This window comes from Dreissena polymorpha, chromosome 4 (assembly GCF_020536995.1).
Source record: "Dreissena polymorpha isolate Duluth1 chromosome 4, UMN_Dpol_1.0, whole genome shotgun sequence".
Lineage (NCBI taxonomy): Eukaryota > Metazoa > Mollusca > Bivalvia > Myida > Dreissenidae > Dreissena > Dreissena polymorpha.
The window spans coordinates 5,262,210-5,279,911 of NC_068358.1; the positions used below are offsets into that span (position 1 = coordinate 5,262,210).

A 17,702-nucleotide genomic window follows, 5' to 3' on the forward strand; every position below is an offset into this window, starting at 1 on the left:
AAGTAGCATGCTGCAAAATAGGACTACCTCAGTATAATTATGGATCTATGGATATAAACATTTATATAAAAAAAATCCAGAATTATGTGTTTTGATTTATTTGTAATCTGACCATATTAGACTTAATTAATTTTGTCTCGACTTCTGTCTCTAAATAAATCAAGAATATTTAATGTCTACACGTTCACATTTAACTGTCTTGTAATGTAATTCAAGTGTACAGTTACTTAACTTTTTTAAGTAATTCATAATAGTTTGCCTTTTGCAATATAATTTGTGTAGAAATGATACATGTACATATGATATGTTTCATGGAAATATTATCTTTAAAGGCAAAGTGTCATGTTTATAACAAAAAATGCTGTTTTGTAGATAGAAAAATTCTTAGACAATTGAACTCATCCAAGTAAATATTTTATAGCTAATAATTGATCTACAATTTCTGTGATCTTCTTTGCTTTTTCCGCCACCTGTTTTTGTGATTATGTAAACTCGCCCGAACGCGCTTGATTCGGAAGTTCATCCATTGTTATTATGCATTCAAGCTTGAACAATTCACGTCAAATGTCAACTTTGACAATCAGTACATGTATTGTGTTATTTTGCTAGTTTTTTGTAAAGTTTTATTTAAAGCCTGTTTTGCAATTAGTTTTTTGCGTGACGAACATTATTCCATATGGTTGAGTGTGTTTCTTTAGGGTGCAAAGAGCGTCCGGACAAAACTTTTATATATATATAAAATAATATATATAAAAATAATAATACTTTGGGCTTCCCTCCTGTGATTTATATTACCTGGAACAACATTTTTGTTATGCATTTATGTAGATAAGAGACACAGATTATTTCGAAATGCTGATAATTTTATTATAAGCATGTACACATCAATGGTTTGGTAAATAAAAAGCACCATTCGAATTTGCTTGTTATTAAGACCTTTGGGTGAATCAGCAGAACAGCTATAAAAAGAACATATATATGTAAATTTATAAATAACTCAGGTTATTAACTTATCAAAATATTACGTGAGCTTATCAATTATATTTTCTCAACTTTTAAGAGATTGTGAGAGAATCAAAACATAACTATGTTTACTTAATTACACTGATAGTTAACCGAAATAATTTACCCTTTACCACACTGACAAGTACCATATATAAATATTTGATTGAGATTATTAATACAGTAAGTTAAGTTTTTTCTTAGATTCTGGAGGCGTTTCATTCAAGATATGAGGAATCCATATGTGTTGTTCACGTTGTTATAAGCATCAACATATGAGTCATATTCAGGAAAAACAAGGCTAAATAAATGCGCGTAAAGTATTGTTAGAGATGGGTCTGCTTTTGCTTTTGTGGAATTTTTTGTTTGAAGGAAATCTCTTCAAAAATAATATCCAGTTAAGGTGGAGTGTGTGGTCCCTTATTATCTTGGCGATCTGCATTAAGCCCTGTTTTCCTAGAGCATGGGGCACACTGTTCTTATTACTTTCTATAAGTAGTTTAAAGTAGCCATGATGTGTCATATCCATTCTGTAGGGAGGCAGTCCTTCCTATAACTATCTGTAAGTAGTTTCAAGTAGCCGTGGTGTATCCCATCCATTCTGCAGGGAGGCCATCCTTACTTTTACTTTCTGTAAGTAGTTCCAAGTAGCAGTGATGTGTCACATTCATTCCACAGGGAGGCAATCATCAACATGAACTATATGCAGTTGATGAAGGCAGCAAAATGTATATAAGACACGATGTGGACTTTGCAATCATATCTGCTGAAGAATGGCTTCAAAAGCACTCCAAACCATCCTTCAGGAACACTGAGTTCAAGAATATACCTGCTCCCATTGAGAATTTAGATCTGTTTTCTTATAAGGTAACCCATTGATCAACATGACAAGAAAATACATATTTATTCGAGTACATGTATCTATTTTCCTAATTTATGTGTATGATTTTGTGCTTAAGTTAAAAATCAGTTTGTGTTATTTTTTTATATCTTTAATTAATTTATGACACGTTTGTGTTTGCGTGTGTGTGCAGGCCTGTATCTTTCACATATACTGGTACACATTTATTCGTCTTAATTTATTCTTTTCTTTATAAATTGTTTTCCCTAACAGACTCTTGTTTACATCTGCTATTCTTACAGGGCACAGTAACACAAGTTCTTGACGTATCATTCCGAATATATGAGTTAGACAATGCAGTGAGGTATGAATACTGGTGTAACATGATTGGTATGCGTAGATAATTTGATAAATGAATACTGTAAGTTGGTGACATAAAAATAGCATTCACATGCATATTATTACCGTAATAGATCTCCTGTCAACTTTCCTTTTTCCATTACCGCATTTTTAATGTACCGGGTATGTATGTTGTTTGAGTTAGTATGTTTTGTTTGAGGCTAATTAGAATTTTCAGGAAATGTTGCAAATTCCTTGAGTTGGTGTACACTTGTGTGAAAAGATTTTTATGTGAAAATGTGCAAATTTCAAAATTGAGATCAAGTCTAGATAAGTTTAACTTTGAATACATTGATTGTTTAATTCAGAATTGAAAAGATATTTTGCCATTTCATTGGTGAATACGCTGCTGGAAAAAAATATTCCTTGCATTATCACAGTTTACAGGCATAAGAAGTCTATTCATTTCTTATTACAAGACAAAGTGAATATCAGCTGTAATTGTAACATGCTCAAAGCCTTAACATATGTTCTCCAGCTGGCATACAAATTCCCCTTTTATTGATGTAATTTTTGTAGAACATAATATTGTTGACTTTCATGCGAAAGATTGACATCATAATTTTGTTATTGATTAACTGTAAGGCATTCACCATTCATGTATGTAATTGTTTCACAATAAAGATAACGAATTTTGGCAACTTAAAATTGCCAAAAGTTTAGACATGAATATTAACTTATGAGCTGTGCTCTATGCGAAAAGGGGTTAAATGCATGCGCTTAGATTGTTGTCTCAGATTAGCCTGTGCAGTCGGCACAGCTTCATCAGGGACGACACTTTCCGCTTTGTTGATATTTTCTGTTTAAAGAAAAAGTTTCTTCTTAGCAAAAATCCAGTTAAGGCGCAAAGTATCAACCCTTACTAGCCCTTATCGACCCTAATCTGGGGAGAAAACATTTACGCACATGCATTAAACCCCCTTACAGAGCTGGGCTCATATTTATCTTCTAACCTGGTGTATTGGAAAATAACAAACAAATCCAGAGGGTTAATTACAGAATCATAATGCAGAACTTAAGTGACAATGAAAAAAAAAATTGACAATTTAAAACTGGCCTTTTGAAAGTATGAGCCTTGTTCTATGAAAACTGAGGTCCAAACTGTTTGCTATTCTGAAAGTATTCTTTGAAAAAAAATCAAAGAAAATGCTATTATTAGAAATTCAGCAGACGACATTTTAGCAGACGACAAATTTCCCAGCATGCAAAGGGTTAAGTGTTGTCCGAGATTAGCCTGTGTAATATCGGATGACATGTGTGTTAAGTGTTGTCCGAGTTTAGCCTGTGTAATATCGGATGACATTTTCCTCCTAACTGGGATTTTTAACTAGGAAGAAACTTCCTTAAAAAAAAAGATACCATAAAAGCGGAAAGTGTTGTCCCTGATTAGTTATGATGATTGCACAGGCTCATCTGGGACGATACTTAACGTACATTTTCCCCAGAATGAGGCTGGAATCGTTGTTGTAGGTTATTCATGAGTCAGTGCCCCCCTGCTGCTCCCAGACCTCGGGTTGGAGATGAACTTCTTATTCACAATGCACATCACCAACTCAACACAAAGGTATGCAACATACCTCATTCAGAATGCACATCACCAACACAACACGAAGGTATGCAACATACCTCATGCAGAATGCACATCACCAACACAACACGAAGGTATGCAACATACCTAATGCAGAATACACATCATCAACACAACACGAAGGTATGCAACATACCTCATGCAGAATGCACATCACCAACACAACACGAAGGTATGCAACATACCTCATGCAGAATGCACATCACCAACACAACACGAAGGTATGCAACATACCTCATGCAGAATGCACATCACCAACACAACACGAAGGTATGCAACATACCTCATGCAGAATGCACATCACCAACTCAACACAAAGGTATGCAACATACCTCATGCAGAATGCACATCACCAACTCAACACAAAGGTATGCAACATACCTCATGCACAATGCACATCACCAACACAACACAAAGGTATGCAACATACCTCATTCAGAATGCACATCATCAACACAACACGAAGGTATGCAACATACCTCATGCAGAATGCACATCACGAACTCAACACAAAGGTATGCAAAATACCTCATGCAGAATGCACATCACGAACTCAACACAAAGGTATGCAACATGCCACATTAAGAATGCACATCACCAACTCAACACGAAGGTATGCAACATATCTCAATTAGAATGCCTATCACCAACTCTTCAAGAAGGTATGCAACATTTTTAGCTCGACTATTATATATGAAATATATATAGTAAAGCAATCCTACTCACCACGGCGTTCCCGTTCCTGTGAGCGTTGGAATGTTAAAGTTTGCGTACCACCCCAAATATGTCCCTTGACATATTGCTTTTATATTTTGAATACTTCTTTACCAACATAACCCCAACCTATAAACAAGAGCAGATTGTATCAAGCATTTTGTAAAATTATGGCCCTTTTTTCACTTAGATTTTCTATGTTAAAGTTTGCGTACCACCTCAAATATTTTCTATGTCCCTGGACATATTGCTTTAATATTTTGCATACTTCTTATCTAACATGACCCTAACCTATAAACAAGAGCAGGCAACTGTATCAAGCATTTGTAAGAATTTTGGCCCTTTTTTCACTTACAATATGCATATTATTGATAAGTCTATGTTTAAGTTTTGTACCACCTCAAATATTTCCTATGTCCCTTGACATATTGCTTTTATATTTTGCATACTTCTTTACCAACATGACCCCAACCTATAAACAAGAGCAGACAACTGTATCAAGCATTTTGACAGAATTATGGCCCCTTTATACTTAGATATTGAACAATTGGTTAAGTTTTGTGTTTTGGTCCATTTTACTCCTAAAGTATCATAGCTATTGCTTTTTAGACTTAAAACTCGCTAACTATTGTAAGGGGACTGTACAGGGCAAGTTGCATAATTTTTGGTTGGCTTTTTAACGGAATTATGGCCCTTTTTGTCTTTGTAACTTTGAATATATTTTTTAATTTTGTGTTTAGATCCACTTTACTTCTAAAGTATTAAGGCTATTGCTTTCAAACTGCAAATACTTTCTTACTATCATGATGTTACTGTACCTGGCATGTTGAATTTGACCGTGACCTTTGAATGACTTTGACTCTCAAGGTCAAATTAATAAATTTTGTTTAAATTGCCATAACTTCTTTTTTTATGATCACATTTGATTCATACTTTGACAAAGCAACACTTACCTGACATACCACAATGGACTCCACCCAAACCATCCCCCATGCCCAACCCCAGAATCCCCCCCCCCCCCCCCTCCCCCACACACACACAAAATAATAATTATGCCCCCGGTAGGAGTGCATATAGTGATCGGACTGTCAGTTCGTCGGTCTGTCCGTCTATCCATCACACTTTGCGTTTAGGTTTCGAAATATGCTCATAACATCTATGTCCCTTGAGATGTAACCTTCATATTTGGTAAGCATGTGTATATGGACAAGGCCTTTCCATACGCACAAAATCTTTGACCCTGTGACCTTGACGTTGAACTTAGGGTCAGCGTTTAGATTTCTTAATCTGTGTTTAGGTTTCGAAAAATGCTCATAACTTCTATGTCCCTTGAGATATAACCTTCATATTTGGTATGCATGTGTATATGGACAAGGCCTTTCCATACACACACAATTTTTACCCATTTGACCTTGACCTTGAACTTAGGGTCTGCGTTTAGGTTTCGAAATCTGCGTTTAGGTTTCAAAAATTTCTCATAACTTCTATGTCCCTTGAAATATAACCTTCATATTTGGTATGCATGTGTATATGGACAAGGCCTTTCCATATGCACACAAATTTTTACCCCTGTGACCTTGACCTTGAACTTAGGGTCGGCGTTTAGGTTTCGAAATCTGCGTTTAGGTTTCGAAAAATGCTCATTACTTCTATGTCCCTTGAGATATAACCTTCATATTTGGTATGCATGTGTATATGGACAAGGCCTTTCCTTACGCACAAAAAAATTTACCCCTGTGACCTTGACCTTGAACTTGGGTTTGCGTTTAGGTTTCCAAATCTGCGTTTAGGTTTAGGGGCATAAGTCATCCTATGGTGACAGCTCTTGTTTCTTTTTTTTTTCTTTTTTTTTGAAAGATCATCTATTAAATGACCACACACCCACATTATACCCCCCTATCCATGATGGCTTACGTTATACTGTCAAGCACTCAAATAGTCGAGCGCAATGTCCTCTGACAGCTCTTGTTTATGCCCCCAGAACCGTTAGTCAGTCAATTAGTTAGTCTTTCTGTCCGGATTAGTTTCCGCTCAATAAGTCAAGCAATTGTCCTCAAATCTTCACCATACTTAATGAAAATGTGTAAGGCAATGACATCTAGGTCAAGTTCAATAATCGGCCAAATTGACCTAGACACTCTTGAGTTGCGGCCCTTGAATCATCGTAAAATAGGTTTTTTCTCGTTTCCGCTCAATAACTCGAGCAATTCTCATCAGATCTTACCAAACTTCATGAAAATATTTAAGGCAATAACATCTAGGTCAAGTTTGACAATCGGCCTAATTGACCCAGACACTCTGGAGTTACGGCCCTTCAATTATTGTAAAATTGTGTTTATTCTCGTTTTCGCTCAATAACTCGAGCAATTGTCATCAGATCTTCAACAAACTTCATGAAAATATGTAAGGCAATAGCATCAAGGTCAAGTTCGATAATCAGCCAAATTTACCCAGGCACTTCTGAGTTAGGGCCCTTGAATCATCAAAAAATTGCGTTTCCACTCGAAAAATGGTCATAACTTCTATGTTGCTTCAGATGTAACCTTCATATTTAGTATGCATGTGTATATGGACAAGGCCTTTCCATAGGCACACAAATTTTGAGTCCTTTGACCTTGAACTTAGGGTCCGCGTTTTGGTTTCGAAATTTACGTTTAGGTTTCGGAAAAGCGTTTTTTGGGGGCAAATGTCTTCCGATGGAAACAGCTCTTGTTTATTTTTAGTCTTCCTTTTGTTTTCCAGAAGGGACTTAAGGTTTCCCCTCGGTCTGTCATGTCTGTTTGTCCAAACAAACTAATACATACTGAGAGGTCCCAAAAGGTTATATGTTATTATGCTTTTGTCTCTCAGGGAGTCTTAAATGGCATGGCAAGTAATGAAGTGGTCACTAAAGTTTCCCTTGCATGTCTGTCACGTCTTCCCTTTGAAAAACAGATTTTTAAGCTGTGTTCAAAACAATTAGAGATGATAGGATAAAACTTGGTCTACTTATAAAGTGCAACATGAGGATTATGAACAACCATGTCTTTCAAAAAAAGTCTATTGTTTGTCCGTGTGTGTTGGAGGGGGGGGGTGGTGCTCATAATTGTCTGTGCATGTTGAGATTTGAAATAGTTTGTAACATGTTATCGTCATAGTGAAAATCATGTAGCTCGTCTCACAGACGACTGTTTTAATTTATGCTTATTGCTTATATATGATTATTATGAAGTTCTTGAGTTTTCTAATTCTTTTAAATACATGATGGAATTCCAAAATAAATTTTCACAGATTATGATCCTGTCAACATGGCGCGGCACACAGTAAATATGTTGCTTACTAAAAGCTCAATCAGGTGATGTGTAACAACAATGACAGTTACAAAGAAACATTCTTTGTATTTACTTTTCTAGTAAATTTTACAAATTGTATTTATTCTTCACATAATATCTGTCACAAAACACTAATTTCTATTTCAGTGCTATTTACCTCTCGTACATCTGTGCCTTAATAAAGTTATGTTCATACCTCTAATTATCAAGTTGGAAATATCTGATCTGATTTGATTTGGCTTTAAGTAACTGATACGCTGTACGCTTGTATACCGGTATTAACAATTCAAGATAAGCACTGATGCATTTAAATAAAGACCTTTGCTGTTATTTCAATAGATGATGATATAATAAAGAAAACTATGTTTATGAATCTGGAATTAGACATCAAACTGGGAATGGACATAATTTTGGCAATTTTCTCAAACAAAACTTTTTATTTTATGTTCTGATTTTATTTGTGGATTTTTTTTTACTTTCATTTTAAGTGATTGTTTTTGTATAATTTAAACTTTGTTCATGGAATTGTGGGCACAATTCCATTCATTAAAGATTAAAAAAAATCTAATGTAGCATCCAGTTTTCAAGTAAAATCAATTTAAAGATTCAATTATATATGCAAGTGTCTATGTTACACATAATTTGTCAAACTTAATAAATACGACATTTAAAACTGCATACAAAGAATCTTTAAAAAAAATATAAAAAAATTCTTAAATGTATGTCTTATTTTAAGTTCACATAAAAGTGTTCAGACTATTTTATTAATTTCTGCTGTCATCTGATCTTGTTTCCAGAGCAATAACAAGATAGATTTCGGATTGATAAACCTTTTAATAGACATGTTATTTATATTTGAATAGTCATATTTCATAGATTTGTGAATATAAATAATAAATGCTTTTAAAGGATTGTCACTGAATGACAATTTAATAACTGTTAATGGGGTGTCATGGTTTCCAGCATGCAAAGCTCCTATTACACTGTTGTGCGCTGAGCTCCATACAGATATCAAGTAAACGTGAAAGACTGGAGGTAATTTATTTTTATGATTATATTTAATAGCTATTATGCATATTTGTATCAAATTTCAATGATTGTGGGTATCTGTGAATAAAGCAGATTGTTTGTATTTTTTTTAATTACATTTTATTTTCAGTAACATGTTGATGTAGCATTTAAATTATGAAAGACATATGTCTCAGGCATTGAATAACTATACTTAAAGTCTGCCATTAAGCCTTGCACAATTTATCTTTGCAATGCACTGTGAACTATTTATATCAGAAAATAAATATCTTATGTGGGGAATGAATTAGAATTTTTGTTTTTATATGATCCTAAACATCCTAAGTTTGAAGACGGTATAATGGAAACACCATGTCGATTGGTCTGTCAGCTTTTCTTGTCTTTTGAATAAATTCATTGATGTTTGTTCAAAATATATGAAATGTATAACGTTTCACAATCAAAAGAAGAAGTGGTGTGGCTTTTTTCATGGTTAAATTCAAAATGAGCTTCAAATGGCCATATGCTTGGATAAAAAAATTGTCAGTTTAAACTAGGGTCACATACTTTGTATTGACTAAAAAAGTGAAAATTTAAGAATATCTCAAACAAAAAGACCAAAAGGTGTCATATTTGACCTGTACATCATATAGTGATACTCTACTAAGTTTTTCAAAGTATGTCTTTATGGTCCAATAGGGTTGCCAAGGGATGTGGGGTGAAATGTTTAAATATGATTTATATTTGGTATGTAACTTAAGATTGTGTTCTGTTTCAAAGATTGTTGAAATCATACCCCTGGGTTGGAAACTTGCAAGCCCAATTTAACATGTGAACGATCAAGGGTGAACTAGTATTTGCATTGCTTACCTTCAAAGCTGCCAATAGGATTTATTATAATTTATAAAGTGGCAGATTTTCATATATAGTAATAAACTATATGCCTGGTTGGATTATACGTACTGTACTATTTTGTCAAGCCACCTTCTTTCATAATTATCATTTGGCACATTTACTTCAACTTTATACACTTCATCTACATGATGAGCAATATCATTTCAACTTTTTCTCAATACAATTCAAAATGGACAAATGGTTACCACCTTTGCTGATAAGTTATCCCTTGAACAACGTTGTTTTTTGTGAGTCATTTACTCTAGGACTCCACAGATGTGCCATCCATCACTCTACAGAAGACACTGTATGCCAGTCTGTTGTCGCAGAGTCAGGTGGAGAATTTGTGTGAAATCAAACTGATGCTCAACCAGCAGTTTCCTCAGCCAAGGTTATATCATTCTAAATAATCAAAGACGATTTGTTTACGTTTTTATTGTCCCCTACCGGTGAAACTTATGGTTTGCGCTCTGTGTGTCAGTCTGTCGGTCCATCACACTTTTCTGGATCCTGCGATAACTTAAAAAGATCTTCATATTTTTTCATGAAACTTGAAACCTGGACAGATGGCAATATGGAGATTATGCATGTCAATTCATTTTGTTCTTACGTCAAAAAATTGTGGTTGCTATGGCAACAAATGTAAAAAAAAATTACTGACAATGGTGGAGTTTCACCGGTAGGGGACCATATTGCTTGGAAATCTCTTGTTGTATTTGTTGTTTAAAAGGAGTCTGTTAGCAAAAGTCCATTTGAGGTGGAAAGTGTCACCCTTGATAGCCTAGGTGGAAAACAAAGGCTTATCTGGTACAACACTATATGCACATGCTTGAAACCCTGTTTTCTCTGAGCAAGGCCCATTTATAAGCGTTAATATAGAGAATACTAGGTTAGCGTTGAATACAGAGAAGTTTATGTTGCGAGGCTTAGAACGCCGGAAGCGCGAGCCTTGGCGAGCGCTTTCGGTGTTCGAGCCGAGCAACATAAACTTCTCTGTATTCAACGCTAATCCTAGTATTCTATTTATCCCATTTGATTTTTTCAACGTGACATTTAACATAAATAGATCTAATAACCTTAACAATAATTTTAATTCAGTCATAAAAGCGCTTAAAATCTGACAAATGTAACCATGCGTAGTGATATACATGTATTTGTTCTGGTACGCAAAATAGTCTTTAAAAAATTCACACACAAACTGTAAAACAAGTAAAAATATCACCATATGCCTACATTCAATTTTACGCAGTATGCGAATTTTAACACATTACGACCGCGAAAAGAAGATTTTACTTTACTATAATTCATTTTATTTTCAAAAGAAAATTATCAAAATCCAATATGGCGGCGATTGCTCCTGATAAAATGCTGTCGATGTCAACATACATGTACACCATCGACGACCTAGTTCTGGCTACCATAACTTTAAATGTCGCTTTTTATGATTTTTGACTGGCGCGACTTTGTACAGGTCTGTCAATACTAAATAAACTGTACGCTGAAGTTTCTTTAGCTATGGAAGACCTTGACAATTTTGACGAGTAAAGAGACAATTGCAGCGACTGACACTTTATTTGACAAAATACAGGGCAATACGTTTTCCGACTTCGGACGACGAATTTAAGGACGCGCATAACGTGTTTTTATATAATGTTATGGGTATGCCGTGTGTGATTCGATGCATGGCGCCCATGTTAAAATCATTTCCCCAAGAACAGGGAACGACAAAAGTACAAACAAAAATCAAAACACGTAAGAACTAGTATCTTACCTTTAATAATCCTTTAAAATCCATCTAATAATCCATTTAACTCAATAATTGACGATATTGCATCTAGGGTCTTTAATAATTATTTTAGCATAGTTAAATAAAGACCCTTATGCCATTCTATCACTTTATTCAAATGAGTTTATGAACGCGATAAACTTTCTTCTTCGTCACACGCTACGTCATGTACTCTACATTACTGCTGTTCAAATGAACCGGAGCAGTTTATCTAATAATAGCCGTTGGTAAACTCGGTTGCAAAATTTGCAGATTTCTGCATACAAACATAATTATGTTTAAACTTGCACAATGTTTTATATATCCATGGTAAATGCCCTTATTGTACGAGAAAATAATTTAATATATAAATACACAAAGAATGGAAAACATTCCAGTACACAACAGATAAATGAGTAGAAAATACCCGTGTACAAAATGGGACGTTCCAAATTCCAGTGTGGGCTATTTTTACCATCTTATACTTTACACAGCTCTATGCCTAACGTGAATTAAATAGGAAAGCAAACATAGCAGATTATTCATGAACTGTGCGATATGTGTATGGCTTGTACATTCTGAATATTTAAGTTAAATGTCAAAAGTATATGCTTTGGTTATAAACAATGCACATTACACGAAATAAGGAAAATGTGATCAATTGACAATTCAGATATGTCGACATACAGTACATCGAGGGCTGAACGGAAAACTGCAGTATCTCCTTCTTAATATAATATGAGTTACAACAGTCTTCCGTTCACCCCTCGACATGTAGAAAACATGTGAAGTAAGTCGCGTTTATAATAAATCGTCAAAAAAATGGGGAAAATGACGCAATAAGTTTGTCATTTTATGACGCCATCAATCAGCTGATTCATTATACGGATGGCGAAAAATTATGTCATATGACTAGATTTAAAGGTTGAAGGTCTTATAATTTTGAAGCTTAAGTTTTGTCGACTGTGTTTCTTATGAAAAATCATTCAGTGGTAAAGTAAATATAAATAAAAAAATAACAAAACAAAAATCGTGTAATTTTATATTTTATTTCAACATTTCTTTTGGTGAATATGTTATATATATATATTTCTGCAAAATATGCACATTTTCTTCTAATGGGTGACCTTATAATTCGATCAATGAACCAAACAATATCGACCAAATTTTAGCGCATATCGCATGACGTCATTTAAAAAGTAGTCCGTGCACGCGACAGGTATATTCCACAGTGTTGAATACAAGCAAGTATATTCCACAACGTGTTATACCGTCAATGTCGCGGTGAAAATGGGATAAAATATGTTTTGGGCAATGACCTCGCAAATGTTATTCAGGGTTGGGAATGAGGATTTTATCCAAAAAAAAAATCAACTTTCTTCAGAACAAAAACAGTTCAAATCTGATTTAAATTTGATCATGACATATTTCATAGAATTGTCACACAAAAAATCTTAATGTATTGCGGAGTCAATTTAATATTATGGAGAATAAGTGATGATGATCATGATCATGACGACTATGATGACTAAGATTTACTATCTTACCAGATTGTCAGACCGGATGTTTTTGCACTTGATGAAGACTGAACCCAGTATTGGGTCCATGTTTATCAGCAACTCCCGGAATGTTCTGGATGAGTTCCTGACGTGCCTGCATCACTGCCCACTGACAAGGAGAGAAACCTTGGTATGTATTGAACATACATTAGGGCATTACTGCCCACTGACAAGGAGAGATACCTTGGTATGTATTGAACATACATTAGGGCACAATAGAGTGTGTTTATGATAGGGAATTTCCTTTATTTGACAAAACCGAACCAGTTCTTAGTTTGTTTCTGTTAAAATTTTAGAAAATTCAATTGCGGCTTTGAGTGTTTTTATGTTACATAGTTGCATTGTCCATCAGTCCTTCGATCTCTCAGTACATCCTTCTTTGTGAAGCATTATTCAACAAATATCAAATTTATTCAAATGAAACCTCATATACTGATAGAGAGAGGGCTGTAGGGAATCAAAGTACAAAAACCATAACTTTTTTCAGGATTGACAGACTCATTGTCTTTTAGTCTTTTTTCTTGTACTTTTATAGCTCACCTGAGCACAACCTGCTCATGGTAAGCTTTTGTGATCGCCTTTTGTCCGTCGTCCGTTGTCCGTCTTGCATTGTGCGACGTCAACATTTGCCTTGTTCACTCTCTAGAGGCCACATTTATTGTCCTATCTTCATGAAATTTGGTCAGAAGATTGGTTTCAATTATATCTTGGATGAGTTCGAAAATGGTTACGTTTGCTTGAAAAACATGGCTGCCAAGGGGCGAGGCATTTTTCCTTATATGGCTATATATGGCTATAGCAAAATCTTATTAACACTCTAGAGGCCACATTTATTGTCCGATCCTCATAAAACTTGGTCAGAAGATTCATCCCAATGATATCTTAGACGAGTTCGAAAATGATGTCCGTTGGTTGAAAAACATGGCCGCCAGGGGGCTGGGCATTTTTCCTTATATGGCTATAGTAAAACCTTGTTAACACTCTAGAGGCCACATTTATTTTCCGCTCTTCATGAAACTTGCTCAGATGATTTGTCCCAATGATATCTTGGATGAGTTCAAAAATGGTAACCTTGGCTTGAAAAACATGGCTGCCAAGGGGCGGGGCATTTTTCCTTATATGGCTATATATAGCTATAGTAAAATCTTGTTAACTTTCTAGTTTGCTCAATCTTCATGAAATTTGGTCAGAACATTGGTTTCCTGTGTAGTAAAGTTTGGTTTTATTATGTCAATATTATGTGACATTAACTGTGTTATGTAATTTTTCATAACACAGAATTTTCATGGTTAACATAACTGTTTTAGTCATTAACACTTATGATAAGCCTTTCAACTAAGAGATAACTGAAAGAAAGACAACATGTATATGATTTTACAGTATTTATGCACAGGGGTGTGATTTTTCCGCGAATCTGCGGGTTGTCCCGGATGTCACTTCTGAGATTTGCATAAATTGGTTTTAAAAAATGTGGGGGAGAGGGGCTACCACCGATTCCGCGGACGTATTTCATAAGTGGCCCGAAATATCCGCGGCCCGCGAAATCTCTCCGCATTTTACACTGGTAGATTCTGCCTAAGCATTTTTAAAACGAGCCATATAATTGGCTGTCGTTTTCCAATCTTCCAATTAAAATCGTGTTCTTAAAATGCGCTCTGTGATTTGTTTGCAAATGGCGCCGTTGTGAAGAGAAAATTAAGATTATTGAAATAACAAATAGCAATCGAATAAACGACTGACATCACCTAGTCTGATAGGAATAATGAAATGTGTTTGTCAAAAAAAGACCACGTTTTAGATACAAGCAACACATATTTTGTTAAGAAATGTGCCCACTGAATTTGTGTCACGGAAACCAGTGTTTGCAAATTGGAGTTTTGTCTACTCGAGAAGTAAAACAATTTAGAAGAGTATCGTTCGAACATGGAAATAGACAAACATGATTTGATTTTTATATGTCTGTGGGTCTGTGTATAATCAGATTCATATGCATATTCTGCTTTATTATGTTTGTCACGCTGTTCAGTTAACTGAAATAGCTTTGAACTGAGTGAAGATGTGAAATGCAAGATATTGAAAGGTAAACAAATTAAATATATTAAGTTAACTCAGTTAATACATCATTAACACCAGAAGAACACTCAAGTGTGTTTGTTTATATTTAGTATATTAACTGTAATTCAATACATTGAAAAACTGCTGCTATTGATCACACTAAATACTTACTTAACAGTTTACTTTGCATCCTCAGTATGTTAAATGTGAATTTTAACAGGTTTTTATAAAGAAATATTGTTATGAAGTTCAAAAAGTTGTTTATTTTAATGTCTGTTTTTATGTTTGTCGTTTCGTTATGCGCGCCATTCGCGTAGTCAAAATCAGTCAACAGAATTTTCCTCCCCTCTGACTTTGCCTCAATCACACCCCTGATGCAGTATTTATCTCCCTTGTTTAACCTTTTTCAGTAATCTATTTTTAGTTCTGCTCTGGAATTTGGGAAGATATTGATAAATGCACTGTTCTGAGGGAAAATTAACTCTGCCATTGATCTCTTCTGAACTGTATAACATAAGCTGTTTGGGCTTATTTGAACACCTCTTGATGCTTTCTTGAAAAGTTCACAGCTCTTGAAAAAGGGTGGAATTTGGAAATAATTAAACTCTAAATTATTTTTAACACCACCATCAAGACATTTTGGCATTATTTTCTAAATTATTTTTATTATTTAGAATATTTTTATTTGGCATTTTCTTAATAAGAAAGACTCTATTCTATTTCAATAACTGTAGTATTTTTTTCTTATTTTTACATTTGATTCACTGAAGTTTCCTAATCTCCATAAATATTGTTCTTTAGATTAAATTAGACCCATTTTGTAAACTAGACTTTTGAAGCACTTTCTAGACTAACAGTTACTTATATTTATATCAGTTTTTTGACAGATTTTGAACTTCTTTTTACATTCATTAAGGTATTCGCTGTATGTTGTTCATTTTTGTAATGATGCTTAGATGCTTTAGACTTTGCTTGAACCTGTTCTTAATTTTCTGTCACTGTTCTTCATTTTCCGAGTTCTTGGAATAAAAATTAGTTGTTATTGTTTAAGCTGCCTTGGTTTTCACTTATAAATAAATTCTTTGAGTGTATTTAGGCGTCCCTGACTGAACGCTTTTAGTTAATTGAATTACAACCAGTCAGTATATTCATCCTGACCGGAAATAAGAGTTTGTAAAATAAATATTTCCGCATTACATAAGTGCTTACAAAGTAACATAAGTTGTAACTGTCCTGTGACCGGTTCATTTGCTTAAGCGAAAGAGACCGCACTACCACACCTGGATAGGCCAGTTGAGTTCGATAATGGTTTGGATCGGTATAAAAGCATGGCCGCCAGGGGAGGTCTTTTTCCTTATATTTATATAGTAAAAAAGCTTGTGAACACTCTAGAAGTCACATGTTTTGCCTAATCATCATCAAATTTTGTCAAAATATTAGTTATGTGGATGTCTCGGACGAATTTGAAAATTGTCGTGATCAGTGAAAAAACATGGCCGCCAGGGAGTAGGACAGTTTTCTTTATATGTATATAGTGACAACATGTGAACAGTCTAGAAGACACATTTTTTTCCCAATCTTCATGAAATTTGGACATATCTTGGAAGAGCTAAAAAATGGTTCAGGACTGTTAAAAAAACATGGCCGCCAAGGGGCAGTTTGTTGTTCATTCTTCATGATACTTGGTTAGAACATTTGTTCCATTGCTATCTTGGGCTGCAAAGAACAGGTCATTTCTTTTTATCTCAGATGAGCGACATTGGGCCTTTCAGGCCCTCTTGTTTTATTTCTGTGGTAAGGTAGGTATTTGAAAAAAATTGTGTTCACTTATAGAGGACATTAGAAGAAATAAAAGAGAACAAGCACCACAACTTTGTTATTAGTATTTTTGGAATTATTGCCATTTGTGTATTTTTGCATTGCCCATTTTTTGCCTTGAGCATAACTCTACACACATTAAATTTAAATGAACCTCCATGTATTCATAGATATCTTAAACAAAGTTTGAGCATAAGAACTATTATTCTCTTCAGGATAAACAGAGTTGTTACCCTTTTTACAATGTGACAACCATAAATTCAATGTTATTGAAGGAAATAACATTAAACTTTATATATTTATAAAGGATAATATTATTAAGTGCAGGTTGAAAGAACCATAACTCTGTCAATAGTAGTTTTTGCCCTTGCTTGTTTGTTTTTGTTCTTAACATAACAACATAATGTACTTTTCTTGTGCAAAGCACAACTTAAAAATGTTTTAAGTGATTTATACCACTCGTTGAAGCAGGCTATCAATCACTGATTAAGTTGGAAAATTTTGGGTTACAGTGGCAGGTACAAGCATGAACATCCTTGCAGTTTACTTAAAACTGTTAAAAAACAACCTTAGGCAAACAGGAAGATGATGCAAACCTATGTTTGTTGCAATTGAGCTGTTGAAAAACGTGACTGAATGTATGTGCATAAAGTATCGTCCCAAATTCGCTTGTTCAGATCTAGTTAAGGTGGAAAGTGTTGTCCCAAATTTGACTGTTCAGATCCAGTTAAGGTGGAAAGTGTTGTCC

General features: G+C 34.6%; 1 protein-coding gene across 5 annotated transcripts in view; it reads left to right on the top strand.

The window, feature by feature from the left end:
• LOC127879077 (CST complex subunit CTC1-like) overlaps window positions 1-17,702 on the top strand; it is a 43,095-nt gene that overhangs the window by 8,760 nt on the left and 16,633 nt on the right. For 4 of the 5 annotated variants that reach the window (XM_052425672.1, XM_052425675.1, XM_052425677.1 and 1 more), the window contains exons 5-10: window positions 1,681-1,869; window positions 2,146-2,207; window positions 3,713-3,806; window positions 8,819-8,890; window positions 10,024-10,148; window positions 13,073-13,211. In XM_052425672.1, coding sequence (XP_052281632.1) covers window positions 1,681-1,869; window positions 2,146-2,207; window positions 3,713-3,806; window positions 8,819-8,890; window positions 10,024-10,148; window positions 13,073-13,211 — 681 coding nt within the window. Of the gene's footprint in view, window positions 1-1,680; window positions 1,870-2,145; window positions 2,208-3,712; window positions 3,807-4,059; window positions 4,150-8,818; window positions 8,891-10,023; window positions 10,149-13,072; window positions 13,212-17,702 lie in introns of those variants that run through there. The other variant, XM_052425676.1, reaches the window with a different exon arrangement.